We start from the raw sequence: 14438 nt of genomic DNA on the forward strand, positions 1-14438 counted from the left end.
TGCTAAAAGTGCATCAGGATATATAAAAAAAACGCAGCAGCGTATGTCCAAACTGATAATCAGTTGATAATTACTATGATAAAGTGCTAGTGCAATCAGACTAAGGTGATAACCTTGCCAGGTCAAAAAATCCATTAAAAAAGTGCTGATACAATATCAATACAGTGCTGAAATTGAAATACCCGAAATATCGATGACATAAGCGTCACAACATATAACCAATATAACCAATAAAACCATCTGTTGATGAATACATCAATAAGGTGCTAATGCTATAGAAATAAAGTGCTAACAGTACAAAGTCAGGCAATATATCGACAGCAGCAACTTATTCATACTCTGAAATAAAGTGCAAATGATCAAATAACACGTAGACAATAATCTACTTACATAACACCTTGCGGGTATAAATGACCCTAAACATTTTTAAATAAATTATTGAAAAACCTTGACCAGATTGCTACAAATCTTCTAAGAGATCCTATCCGCCAGGCATATGCTTCCTCCCATATATATGTCTTAACCATCTTTTCTTGCCATTGCTGAATCAATCGAATCTCATCGGACTTTCAATTTTGTAAAATTAGAAACCTGGCTACTGCAATAGCTATTGAACAGACATTTGTTGGTATTTAGACAAATCTTGGACCTCTATTGAACACCCAAAAAGAGCTAATTTAATAGTAGGAATAATATGGACTCATAAAATTAGAAATGGATTAATCCTCGAAAAAACAACAGACCAGAATGGATATAGATCAGGACAGTAAAAAAAAATATGGTTTCAGCACCCTATCTCTTGGTTCCCACATCTAAAACAAAACTCAGAAGAGGCTGGGAAATTTGTATTCAGTCTTTTAGGTGTATAATAAGTTATCCAGATCTTTCAAATTCTTGATAGGTTTGCAATGAAGCAATCTGTTAACTCTGTGTCACTGATTATCTCCAATTCATTCTTCAGTCATACCCCACATAGCCTACGGAACGTGAAGTGTTAGCTTTTTCAGTCACCCTTCTTTGCCCCATCTGTCAACCTTGACTCCTGTTCCCTGTGATTGAGTTCCAACACAGTCAGTTCTCTGGCCATTCTTCTTTTGCCTTTTGTACCTACTATTCCCACCCCCTGCAATTATGCCTTGTATCACCTTATATTCGTTAGGAACTTCATCCTCCATCTGAACCGTCCTGCTATCCCCTTCTCCTTTTTTAACTGAGACCTTTATTCTCCCTCTTTCTTTGCCCACTCCCAGACACCATTTGAGTTCCCCTGTGCTGTCATTTTATATTTCCAGGTTCTTTTTTTAATCTTTTTATTGACAAAGAAAAACAAAAAGATACATAGAAGAATTCTCAGGTGAATGCCATCAATTCCAACGCACAGGTTACGGTACAGTACAGAATGAAATGTTCTACATTTAATCTTAGGGTCCATCGGATTCTTGCACTGCCACATCCAGGCCTGACATGGGCGGGTCACAGATTTCTCGTCGATGGCTATTCCACGCCCCCCAAATCTTACCCCACTCCCGCGGGCAACCCCGGACCACATAGACTGACTTTTCTCTGAACATACACCAGTCAAGGTCCTCCGCCCACTTGGTGACTCGGGGCGGCTGGCTGGCACCCCAAAGTTGAGCAATATTACGCTTGGCCACCATATACGTCCACGTAACCCACTGTTTCTGATACACACTTAGATCGGATTGTTCCCAAACATTCAATAGACATCTCCGAGCTTCTGGCCTTACCTCCACTCCCAGCCCCTCTCCCAACTCGGCATGGATCCCGGCCCAGTATGTTTGTATCATGTCACAATGCCAGAGTGTATGCATCAAGGTACCCACTTCTCCACACTCCCTCCTACAAGCTCCAATCTCAGCCCGCCCCATTCGCACCAGGCGTGGCCCCGTGATATAAGATCTATGCAGGTTCTTCAGCTGCACCAATCGGAGCCGCATCTGGATAGCAACTACCTTGGGGGAGGACACCACTTCTATCCAGTCCTCATCATCCAACTCTAGCCCATCTGCACTCCACTGAGCTCTAACTTCCAACAATGGGTTCTCGGAATGATTAACCAGTTTTCGATAAATTAGCGATATTGTTTTCTCCGGGATATGCCCATCCAGCACCCGCTCCTCCAAAGGGGATGCCTTCGGGAGATCCGTGCCCCTAGGGACATGTGCAGTAAGAGCATGCCTCACCTGTAGATAACGGAAGTATTCATTCTGGTGTAATTTATATTGCTCCACGAGGGACTCATACGTGTGGACCGAGCCTTTTCCCCACACATCCTTTTTCCTAGATATTCCAATGAGGTCCCATCTATCGAAACCTTTAGTCTTCCACATACTGCCCAACTTCTCAGAATTAAATATAGGGGTGGCCAGTGTGAGTTTACCCTCCCACCCAAGACTTTTATTGGCCGCATGCCACACCCGTATCACATGGGCAGTCGGACCAGTCAGAGGAAATCTACCAGGTCTAGAATACAAGGCTCTATCAATCATCCCTCTGGGGGCCTGACCTCAGTCCATGGCGCAGCCCAGGTCTCCCGGAATCCCATACACTATATCGTTCACTGCGGCCAACTGAGAGGCCCAGTAGTACTTGCGCAAATCTGGAAGTCCGATCCCACCATCATACCAAGGGAGGGTCAACTTGCCAAAAGCTATACGGGCGTCGCCGCCCCAGAGGAGCTGCCTCTGGAGAGCCTCAATCTCTCTAAAATATGCGGCCGGCACCGGGTCCATCGAGCTCTGTAAAGCATACAAAAACCGAGGCAGCGCCATCATCTTGAACAAAGCTGCCCTCCCGAGCAGAGAGAGAGGAAGGGACCTCCAGCGTTCCACGCCTTTCCTACACCTGCTCAAAGGGGCAGCCAAATTACTCTCATATCTCAGCTTAGGATCAAGCGTAATATATATGCCCAGGTACCGAAATCCCGTCATCTCAATCTGCACAGGACACGACTGCAGGATTGCCGGCGGGTCACCCACCACCACAAACATCACCGGAAGGACTCCCTGGGCCTAGCGAGGTAGAGCAACACATCGTCGGCATACAGCGAAATCTTATCTTCCCATTCGGAAGTCCACCGCAAACCCCGGATCGACCTATCCCATCTCACCCATGCAGCCAATGGCTCCATCGACAATGCGAAGAGTAGCGGGGACAGTGGGGACCCCTGCCTGGTGCCCCTCTCTAACTGAAAATCACGGGACTTGCAATTATTAACAATCACTGTAGCTAGGGGCTTTGTGAACAACAGGCGCACCCAGATGACAAACTCGCTTCCAAAGCCAACTTCTCCAACACAGCAAATAAATACCGCCACTCCACCCTATCGAATGCCATCGAAGCATCCAAGGAGACCAACACCGTCGGCTCATGTATTCTCGAGGACCCCTTGCAACTGGCGCAGGTTCAACGCCGTATTTCGGCCCGGCATAAATCCCGATTGGTCCGGATGAATCAGAGACGTGATCACCTTGACCAGCCTGGTCACCAGGAGTTTCGCCAATATTTTGGGCTCTGCGTTAAGGAGTGATATGGGCCTATAGGAGGGGCATTGTGTCTTGGGTTTGCCCGTTTTATGAAGGACTACTACGTTAGCAACACGTTGATCGTAAGGAAGCTCACCGCACTCCTTACTCTCCATAAGCATGGCGCGCATATAAGGGGCTAGTTTATTTGCATTCAACTTGTATAGTTCAATGGGTATCCCGTTCGGTCCAGTCGCTTTACCCGATTTTATCTGCCTAATCGCTTGGGCCACCTCGTCGTTCGTCAATGCCGAATCAAGGTAACCTCTGTCCTCCTCCGACAAACAAGGCCTAATGATATCCCTAATCACTTCACTGTTCTCTGCCACCGTGAAGGCACTCCCGGCCGTATAGACCTTCTGGTAATAGTCAGCAAACTCGTCTGCCACCGCCTGCGGATCCGTGAGTATCTGTGACTCCTACCCTTCCAACTCCGGTACAAGCACGGAGGCCCGCTCCCCACGCTCAAGCCAAGCAATCAACTTTCCGGCTTTATCCCCGTGCTCATATATACGGCTCTGGAACGCAGCATGACTCGCCACTGCTCTATCCCTGGCAAGCGCTCTATACTCCTCTCGCCATCGTACCAAGGCAGCGTCAGCTTAGCAAGGGCGATGCGCGAGCGTCCGTCCCAAATCAACTTTCTCTGGAGACCCTCAATAGCCCGAAAGTAACTCGCAGGGACCACGTCAAAGGTGTTATGAAGAGCATATAGAAAGCGTGGCAATGTCATCATCTTAAAAAGCGCCGCCCGACCAAGCGGAGAAGGCGGGAGCTTACGCCAGCGTACCACATCCAGCTTCAACCGGTTCAGCGGCGGGAGCAAATTCTGTTCATAACGGACACTCGGGTCCGATGACACGTATATCCCAAGATACTTAAAACCTGTGTGTGCAATCTGGATGGGGCAATCGCGCTGCAGCAGAGGGACGTCACCCGAAAGGACATATAAGTAAGATTTAGTCCAGTTGATAACTAGGCCAGAATTTTTACAAAAGAAGTAAGGACATCAAACAAAACTATTAAAGACTTCCGGGGCGACGTCAGGTACAACAGTATATCGTCCGCATATAAGGAGATGCGGTCCTAAGTCTGGGGCCCACCGAATACCCCTCATCGACGGTTCCCATCTAATCCATGCAGCTAGGGGCTCGAGGGCAAGGGCAAATAGAAGTGGAGACAGTGGACAGCCCTGTCTTGTGCCTCTTCCAAGAACAAAAGGCTTAGAGACCCGACCATTTACCACAACCTGCGCCAAGGCATCTTCATAAAGGAGCTTGACCCAGCTAATAAAGCCGGGAACGAAACCGAACTTGGTCAACACGGCCCACAAATATGGCCACTCAACAGTATCGAAGGCCATCGTGGCATCCAAGGAGGCCAAGATGGCCGACTCACGCAGCGACAAAGCCCTCGCGAGAACGCCGTGTAACCGTCGCAGGTTCAAAGCCATATTCCGATGAGGGATGAAACCGGATTGGTCCGGATGAACCAAGTCACCGATCACCGTTATTATACGGTTAGCTAACAATTTAGCAATAATCTTAGGTTCTGCATTAAGGAGGGATATCGGCCTATAAGAGGCACAACGGTCCCTTGGCTTCCCTTCCTTATGAATCACCACTATGGTCGCAAGACGCTGATCACGAGGAAGGGAGCCCGCATCTCGTGACTCCAAAAACATATCACGAAGATACGGCGCCACTGTATCGGGGTGCAACTTATAAAGTTCAATGGGGAGACCATTAAGGGCCCATTACCTTTCCGGAACTAATGGAGCGAATAGCGAGAGCAACTTCATCCGCAGTTATCACAGACTCCAGCGACTCCTTGTCGTCGTCGGATAAGCTGGGCAGTGCTATATCCCGCAATAAGAAATGGGAGTCTTCCTCCGGTCTATCAGATACAGGGGAGTACACTTTCTGAAAATGTTCAGCAAAACTCTGGACAATCACATCAGGATCAGTCACACGCATACCATTCATTCTCTCAATCACAGGAACCACGCGACTAGCCCTCTCTTTTTTATCTAACCATGCTATCAACTTGCCAGCTTTATCCCCAACATCATACAGTCGACCCTGCTGCTCCCTGCCCATGACTTTCGCGGCATCTGTGACCAACGCCCGGTAGTCAAGTTGTTTGAGACGCAAGGTGTGCAACTTTTCACGGGTGAAACCCCGTTCCAGAGCATGCTCCAAGTCGGTGATCTCTGTCTCTAACCTCACCACCTCCTCATTCCTACTGTTCTTCGCGCCTGCTATCAAGGACAGCGCCTGACCTCGGATGACCGTCTTAAAGGCCTCCCAGAGTGACACAGCAGAAGCCACCGATCCCTGATTTTCGACAAAATAGTGATTGAGGGATTTAATCAACGCCGCGCGGGTCTTAGGAGTACGGAGATACCATGGATCAATTGGGGCCACCCGCCCGCTGCACCTACTCGCAATTCCATCTGAAGCCACAAATGGGAGTGGTCGGATATTCCCCGAGCTAGATGTCGAACCTCAGTAACAGAGGGGCATGAGCAGCTGGCATTAAAATGTAATCAATTCTGGACAGGCTACCGCGTGCACCTGAGTGGAAAGTGTATTGGTGTTGTGCCGGGTGTTGCAATCTCCAACAGTCCACTAACCCCAGAGTAGCTAGGAAACCATTAAGCCAATTCTGTGATCCAGCGAGGTCTCTGGGTGGGTGACAATCATCCCTACCAGAAACAACTGAATTAAAATCTCCACCCACAATCAGAATCCCTTCAAGAAGCCCCAACAACACCCGTCCTAGGTCTGCAAAGGTTGTCGACTGCAGACTCGGGGGGGGGACATAAACTGAGAGTAAGGATATAATTCTTCCTTCCAACCGTCCAGTAATGGCTACATAGCGACCCCTGTCGTCTAAAAGTGTGGCTTCGATAGCTAAGGGAAGAGAATTCCTAATTAGAATACCCACCCCCCTAGATCCGGAGGTGAACCCCGCATGGGCGACCAGACGATACCCTCTCCGGTTCATGGCATGACACATGTTACCAATCAAATGCGTTTCCTGTAACAACACCACATCAGGAGAAAGTCGCTTCAACAACTGCAACACCACCCCTCGCTTTATCCTGTCCCCCAACCCATTCACATTCCAACTCATTAGTCTCAATCCCCTACCCCCATCCCAGAAGTGAAAGCGGATCCAACCCCCCTCGGAGCTCAACATCCAAATCAATCGACAGAACCATACGTTGCCTTGCGATAAACCAAAACACACCCATATAAACAATTCCCCACCCACCGACAAGAACCCCGGTACAAACCCCCCCACCATGCACCCCTGCATAAGACTAAATAGCCACCCCAACTTTTAGTGTGCCTGTTGCCCTAACATCAAACTAGTCTACAAAAAGAAACCCAGAGGAGGAAAGAGCCCCATCCAGTTCCCCGCTACTCCTGGGTATGAATATCAAATCAGTCAATAAAAGTTATCGAACCATAGTCAGGGTGCTTAATAAAGTTCAGATACCGGAAGTCACATTCCTATTCCTGCTCCATCAGGCCACCCTCCGCTCCTCCAGAATGCTCCTCCTGGCTACGCCGGTGGTGCAGATTGTCAAGCCAGTCCCCCACCACCTCCGGACGATCAAAAAAGTGCGTTCGTTCCTCAAATTCAACACGCAGCCTGGCTGGAAAAAGCATTGCGTACTTCAGGTCCATGTCTCTCAGTCGGCGTTTGACGCCCAAAAACCCAAGTCTCTGCTTTTGGACAGCCTGCGTAAAGTCCGGGTAGAAACTTATAGTGGTATTCTCATATTTCGTGGGTCCATTCATCCGCGATGCCTGCCGGATAGCGTCTCTGTCCCTGAAATTAAAGATTCTGGAGATGAGAGGTCGCGACGGTGCGCCCACCTTTGGTTTACCACCCGGTACTCTGTGGGCTCGTTCTACCGCAAAGAACTTGCTCAATCCCTTGGGAGCCAGGTCCTTGGTGATAAGATCTTCCACGAACAGATCAGCTGCCGGATCCTCCGATTTTTCCTGGGACCCCTATGATGCATACGTTGTTACGACGGGCCCTGCTTTCAAAGTCCTCCAACCGGCGGGCAAAAGAGTCATTAGAGGTCCGCAGGTTGCAAACCTCTGTCTGCAAATCAGACACATCACCCGTGAGGCCGGAAGTTTTCAAATTCAAAGATTTTACCTTTTCGTTGGTTTTCGACAGATCTGTACGGATCAACTTAACATCGATCGCTACAGTGTCCAGCTTGTGGGCGAGAGTCTCAAATTGTTGCCCGATGGAGGCCTTCATCCCGTCAATGGCACCCATGAATGACGTCTTGCAGGGTCAATTCTGTCGACAGGGCCAGACCCTCCTTAGTGCCATCCAGGGATCTACTCGGGCCACCAGGGGATCCTTTAGTTTGAGCATAGCGATCCATATTGTTCGTCTGGGTGTAGCCACCGCGCCGAGTGGTCTTGAGCTTTTGTTTGTCGCCCTCAGGCTTAGTCGCCATCTTGGACAAAGAGACTCTTCAGAGTAGTGGGCGACGAGTGAAATGACCGCACCGGGCACTGCAATCCAACGGGCAGCCGCGGCCAGGAGGCACGGTTCGTCTGGGCTCAAAATACACAACCGAAGTAGCGCCTACAATCGCTTAGCAGTCAAGTAGCTTCCGCTAGTAGTAGGTTGACTCTCAAGTTCCCACTTCAGACTGATGTCCGGAAAACGAAACCGAAAGCCAGATCAGTGTCTTCTCAGGCCGCTGTTGTTCCACTACTGCCCGGACATCTCACCAACTCGAGCTCCAGGCAACTCCGAGGGGCAGGCCGCAATATTGAAGTTGATATTATTCCGGTTCCTGAAGTCCGATTCCAATTCGGACAACAGTGTCCGCCTCAGCTATGGCTCGTCTTCAATAACCCGTCAATGTGATCAGGATAATAGACAGGATAGATGTGGGAGGTTGCGAGGGTCTCAGGAGCCCTGTCCTCCGCGGCCATCTTGGTTACGCGCTAAGCTCCTCCCGGAAAGGAGTTCTTGACCAGGATCCCAACTCACCTGGGACCAGTAGTGAATCCAGCGTGTACCACTAATTTATACCCACCCTTGTGGAGGGCCAAGCATCTATTACCAATTAAGTGCGTCTCTTGCAGTAGTACCACATATGGAGAATGTCGCCTAATAAGCTGACTCACCATCCCTCTCTTAATCTTATCCCCCAGGCCACTGACGTTCCAACTCAACACTTTTATCCCCGACCCTCTAATACTACGTGTCTCCGTACCCATGCAAAACGAATCTCGCAACAATATCATCACCTGAGTTCAAAAAATAAAATAAACCACACTCACACTCCCACACATTCCACAACAATACTCCCAATCCTCTACCCCCCTCCCTGCACTCCTGCACTCGGCATTCGCCAAACCCCAACTCGCAGTGTGCCTGTCGCCCCATGCTCTAACTAATCAACTATCTAAATAAAGATCTGAGGAGAAGTACAGCGCCCCCGTTCCCCAGCCCGCCCCCGGGACAAAACACCGGTTACAAATTCCAAGCCAGGAAAGCGTGCGCGCAACAAAGTGTCTCTCCCCCCCCCCCCCCCCTCCCCCGAGCAACCAACCCCACAGTATAGTCCATGGCCGTAAAAACATCACTGTTCCTGCTTTCCTCTGGGCCTTCTTCATGTTCGCCACTGCGGCTCTGTCCGTGCAGGAAGACCATCAACCCAGTCCGACGCCACCTCAGGATTATCAAAAAAACAGACCTTTCCCTGAACCTCGACTCGGAGCTTGGCAGGGAACATCATAGCATATTTGTATCCTTTGTCCCTGAGTCTATGCTTAACTCCAAGAAAGCTTTGCCGCTGTCTCTGTACTTTCTGGGTAAAGTCCGGGTAGAAGTTGAGGGTAGATTTTTCATACTTCAAAGGCCCCTCCGACCTGGAGGCCTGCAGGATAGCGTCCCTGTCCCTGAAGTTGAGGACCCTCGCGATCATCGGTCGATTAGGGGCGCCCGGGCGCGGCCGCCCACCTGGTACTCTGTGCGCTCTCGTAACAGTGAAGAATGTACCCAGACCTTTAGGTTTCAAATGGTTAAGGATGACATCTTCAACAAACAGGTCGGGGCCTGCCCCTCAGCTTTCTCCTGGACCCGTGTAATACGCACATTGTTCCTCTGGGCCCTCGCTTCCAACTCATCCAGCTGGCGACTCGCCGCCTCACCGGCGGCCTTCAAGCTCCGCACCTCCTGCTGTAGTTGCACCACATCGTCCGTCAGGCTCGCCATTTTAACATCCAACGACTTCACTTTCTCGCTCGTTTTAGTGAGGTCGGCCCGGATCAGATTGACCTCTATGGTCACCGTGTCCAGCTTGTGATCCAGCGACTCCATCTTTTGTCCGAGAGACGTTTTAACTCCATCGATATACGCCATCACATCATGTAGCGTGAGTTCAGGAGTAGGACCAGAGGCATCCGCCCCACCATCGTGCGTACGACCAGGCCTCTTCCGTTCTGCCACACAATTCCGGATCACCGGCACAGGATTTCTGTCAGGATGTTCCCGGTGGCGGCGGGGGTCTTGGGAGCTCCGAGCTCACGCGGTCATCTTGGACGCGAGCGAAGCTCCTCCTCCTATATTTCCAGGTTCTTATTCTCCCTTCATCTTCCTTCACCAATTTCCCCTCCCTCCTAGATCCATGACTACCTTTTTTCATTAAAAGCTACTCAACCTTAATTTACCTGCTTTCACTTTCATTTCGTCTTTTTTCCCCTTTCGTCCTTTTCTTTTGACTAGGTCTCTGAACCTCTTTTATTGGTCCCATTGATTGTTTCCTTCCCCCTTTTGCCCCACTCTTAAATCCGCTTATCCTTGCCTCACTTCCATCTTCTACTTCTATTCCTGTGATTACTGAGATAAACGTATCTTGCAGAAATTCTCTGCTGCTACGAATCTGTCAATCCTGACTGCATATTACAACTCGTCTTTCTCTAATGCCAGGCTCTTCCAGATTGTTAGTCCTCTATTTTTCGTCCTCTTCTGCTTTACCTACGTATCTACTTTCCTACAAATAACCTAATCTTTGCCCCGTTGACTAGAAACATATTTATATTTTTCAACCCTTGAGAGTGGCAAAAAGTTCATAACTACCAACACAGCACAATACCAAATAATGAATATAAGGAAATGAAATGACGTCTGTCTCCAATTCCACACCGCATAGGACTAATTAATTGTCTGGTACTTAGTAAATTGGATCATTGCAACAGCTTGCTTGTGTGCTTGTTCAATACTTGTTGTCCCCACTGTAGAAGGTGCTTCACTTTGTTACGAGGACATTATTCAACTCTCCCAGATAAACTTCCATCACTTCCTTTCGAAATGGAGCTGGGTGGGGCTCTCAACTAAAAACATGGCTTCTACAACCTGTTGACTACTGTTTTCAAAGTTATTGATGGTATTGCTCTACACTACCTCGCAGACATTATAGCTTGCTATACACCAAGATTTTGCAATCCGCAAGCTTGGATATGCTGGTCACACCAAAACCACTTGATATCATAGCCTTCCCAACACTATGAAATTAAAACTAACACGAGGAGCCATCCCATGAAAATGGAGAGAAAGGATACCTTGAAGATGCACGTCTTACCAGAACTGTAAATAGGTTTTTAGTGCATCAACGCCATGTAACCTTTCCATATGTTGTATTTGTTTAGTTGATCACGCATTACAATCGGCATCTTAGTATAATGCCTCAGTCATATACTCTGATATGTTTTCCCCACCATTACTGCCTATCCAGCTACGTACAGAAATGTGTGAATGCTCACATCAAAAAACAAACAAGAAGTAACTCAGCTAGTGTATTACCTAAACAAGCGGTAATGTAATTAGTCATGAAGCTCACTACTCTCCTTCCGGTTACTTCTTTTTGAGAGTGTCTTTCTGTTTGTTACAGGGAAGACATGACAGTAAAGCAGTGGCTCCTCGCTTTCCCAAGGCTAAAGACGAAGGATGGTTTTTGATATTGGGAGAAGTAGATAAGAAGGAGCTTATTGCACTAAAGAGAGTGGGATATGTCAGAAGTCGAACTTCAGTCTCCATGGCTTTTTATACTCCTGAAACCACTGGAAGGTAAGATAAATATATACTAAACTTTTTATTTTAAATATTATGTCTATCTCATTTACTATAGGAGCTTAGGTTGCATGAAATGAGGTGACAAGCTTAACAAGATCTTAGTTTGTTTGCATAGTCAGCAAACTTATAACGATTTTGGGAAAAGATTGCAAGTAAGAGCATTGTAATATCTGGCATATACTACGCTTGGTCTAAATAAGATATAAATATGCTTAGCAGTCAATCTACTTCAGAGACTGCATTCTGAATTTGGAATGTACATGCCCTGTAATTGGAACAAAAAACAATCTCTTACTTCATTATACCTAACAATTAAGTGATCCCGGTATTAAATCTATAAAACATGTATGCCTGATTCTAAAGGCTATTTGTCCTGCTTGTTCTTAAAGCTCTACTTTTATTGACTCTAATAAGTTATGGGTTGGTTATAGTCTCGGATCAGAATAAATGGCTAACCTTGCGGAATCATATTATTCTGTGTAAGATATTTATTTATTAAGGAAATATATAAAACATTACCCATCACATATACTATACAGGGCTACAAGGTTTAACATTAACATTTCTGAAAATGTGAGTTTTAGAATCTATCCAGACGCTGTAATCTGACATTTTTCATTCACCTCCATGATGGAGTTAGTCTCAGGGCTTTATTAGAAGTATAGGTGTTATTTATTGCACCCGGTATATAGCAGTACCGCGGGGTTCGTTATTTATCGAGAGAGATTGATAGCACCTATTATGAGTTTCTAGGTAATAACATGCACATTTTGGTGTTTAACATGCCAAACCCCGCATGATAAGGCAAATACCGTATGCTTTTTCCCTGTTGAATTTCAGCATGTTCGACCTGCCGAAATTTAATGAAGGGTGAGTTATTTAATGCATCTGTTTAATTATCAGATGTGTTAAACACCTAATAACTCGTAATTCCTACTTGTGGGTAAACACACGTTTACACACTGGACGGAATGTAACACCCTATTCGTAATTAGGCCCTTGATCTAACACCTGTCTAAAAAGCTCCTGAGTTTTTTTTAACCGAAGTTAGCAAACTTACTGTGAGATATTAGGGCTAAGGACCTAAATCCCCATGGATCTTTGACTATCCTTTAGTCTCTTGAAGGGACAAGGAGGTTCATAGGTTCTGCCTAAGACAAAGTGGTAGTCCAATGTCTTAAGGTAGTTTTATAAAAACAAGTAAACCTTAGAGTGGCCTGGGAACTTGGGTAAGCTTATATTAGAGAGCACAGTGGTCCCTGGACTGATACTACAGTGCATTCACAATGAACTTGATGATTAATTGTATTACATATGTTCAATAATGCACCTTCCTTCATTATACAATCACAGTAGGGTCCGTAATCCTAGTTGTCGTTCTGATCCCTCGTGGGATAAGGGGATTATCATCAAAACTGGTCGCACGTATACAGTATGTATAAGCCACACCTTGTTACAGATCCCTTGGCGGGGAGAAATCAATGCTCCTTGGGTCAGAAAGGGCCCTTGTGCTGCCAGAAATCCAGTTCACATTAAGCATGGAGTCCTTCGAGGAATGCACTAGTTGCTGGGGCGAAAGGGGAAGAAACCTGCTGTCTCAGACCAGTGTTGTTGCAACACTCTCTCATTTAGATGCTTCTTTGCATTTTACTCAATGCTCTGATGATGCATTTCAGTGAGTCCAAAGAAAGTAGAGTCACCCCTACCTGGCAACAGGGGCGGCTGGTGACATTTGAAAGTGGTGGAGCGTAAAAGTTTGAGATCCTATGGCGAGCGAGCGTTGGGAGCGAGGCTGACCATCATAATAGGCACATGGAACTTAAGCCTCAGTTAGCTGCTTCTCTGCCCCTCAAAGCTCTTAACAGCTTCCAGGCAGCATCCATGGAGACCCCTGTGCATCCAGCGAGCATGTCTGTGCCCCAGTGTGTTCCTGTACCACAGACAGCTCTCATGAGATATCAGAAACAAGTCATAAAGCAACTACTGTGCCACAGAGTTCCCTGGGTTCCTAATGTTGTACCTGTGCCCAAGGTAGATCCTATAGAAATAAGTTCCACAGGAACACTGTACAGGACAACACCAATTACCTCCAGAACTGTGCTTTACAGAGTTCCGGTGCACAAATTGTTTTTTTTAACTATATTCTCCCTTAATGTATGTATGTTCACCGTCACTGTATATCACACTCTAAACATATTTTACAGGAGCTAAAGGGGCTGCGATAATAAACAGTGCCTTCTAAAAGTTTACAAATTGTTAGGCAGACTAGAAGACAAAGACCTGACACCGAACAAACACCGCCAGTGAAGGCTTCGGAAACATGAAAACACGCACGGGCATACACATTAGGACTACCTTGGTTGTGCTTTACAATAAACACGAAGGAGGTGTCACTTGTCAGGTTTCGTGAAGGGTCTCGAAGCGATTCTATTTTGAATCAGTTAAAGTTCATCTTGTACGTTAAAAAGAAATTAACATTTCATCAGCCTGGGAGTTGTACAAAAAAAGCAACAGCACACAATAAAACGGGTACTTCAACTGTTCGCAATCATTCGGTTATGTCTCGTTGCCAATGACAAGACATCTTTAAATTCCATATATTGATTGGGAACGTTTCCCATCGGAAGCCGTTTATGCATCAGGGGTTGTATTTCAGAATTATTTGAGAAAGAAAGTACATCATTTGGAAGGGGGAGAATGCTAATTCATAATTATTTTTCAACCTCTGCTGACCTCAAAACGCTACTTATGTCTAGGTCAAAAGTG

The 14438-nt window shown here is 46.9% G+C and overlaps 1 protein-coding gene across 1 annotated transcript in view; it reads left to right on the forward strand.

Moving 5' to 3' along the window:
- The window catches only part of ASCC3 (activating signal cointegrator 1 complex subunit 3), a 2002173-nt gene that overhangs the window by 1959149 nt on the left and 28586 nt on the right, over positions 1-14438 (forward strand). The window contains exon 41 of the mRNA XM_078648375.1: positions 11491-11666. Within this exon, the coding sequence (XP_078504501.1) occupies positions 11491-11666 (176 nt within the window). The remainder of the gene's footprint in view (positions 1-11490; positions 11667-14438) is intronic.

The sequence above is a fragment of the Lissotriton helveticus genome, chromosome 6, assembly GCF_964261635.1.
Source record: "Lissotriton helveticus chromosome 6, aLisHel1.1, whole genome shotgun sequence".
Classification (NCBI taxonomy): Eukaryota; Metazoa; Chordata; class Amphibia; order Caudata; family Salamandridae; genus Lissotriton; species Lissotriton helveticus.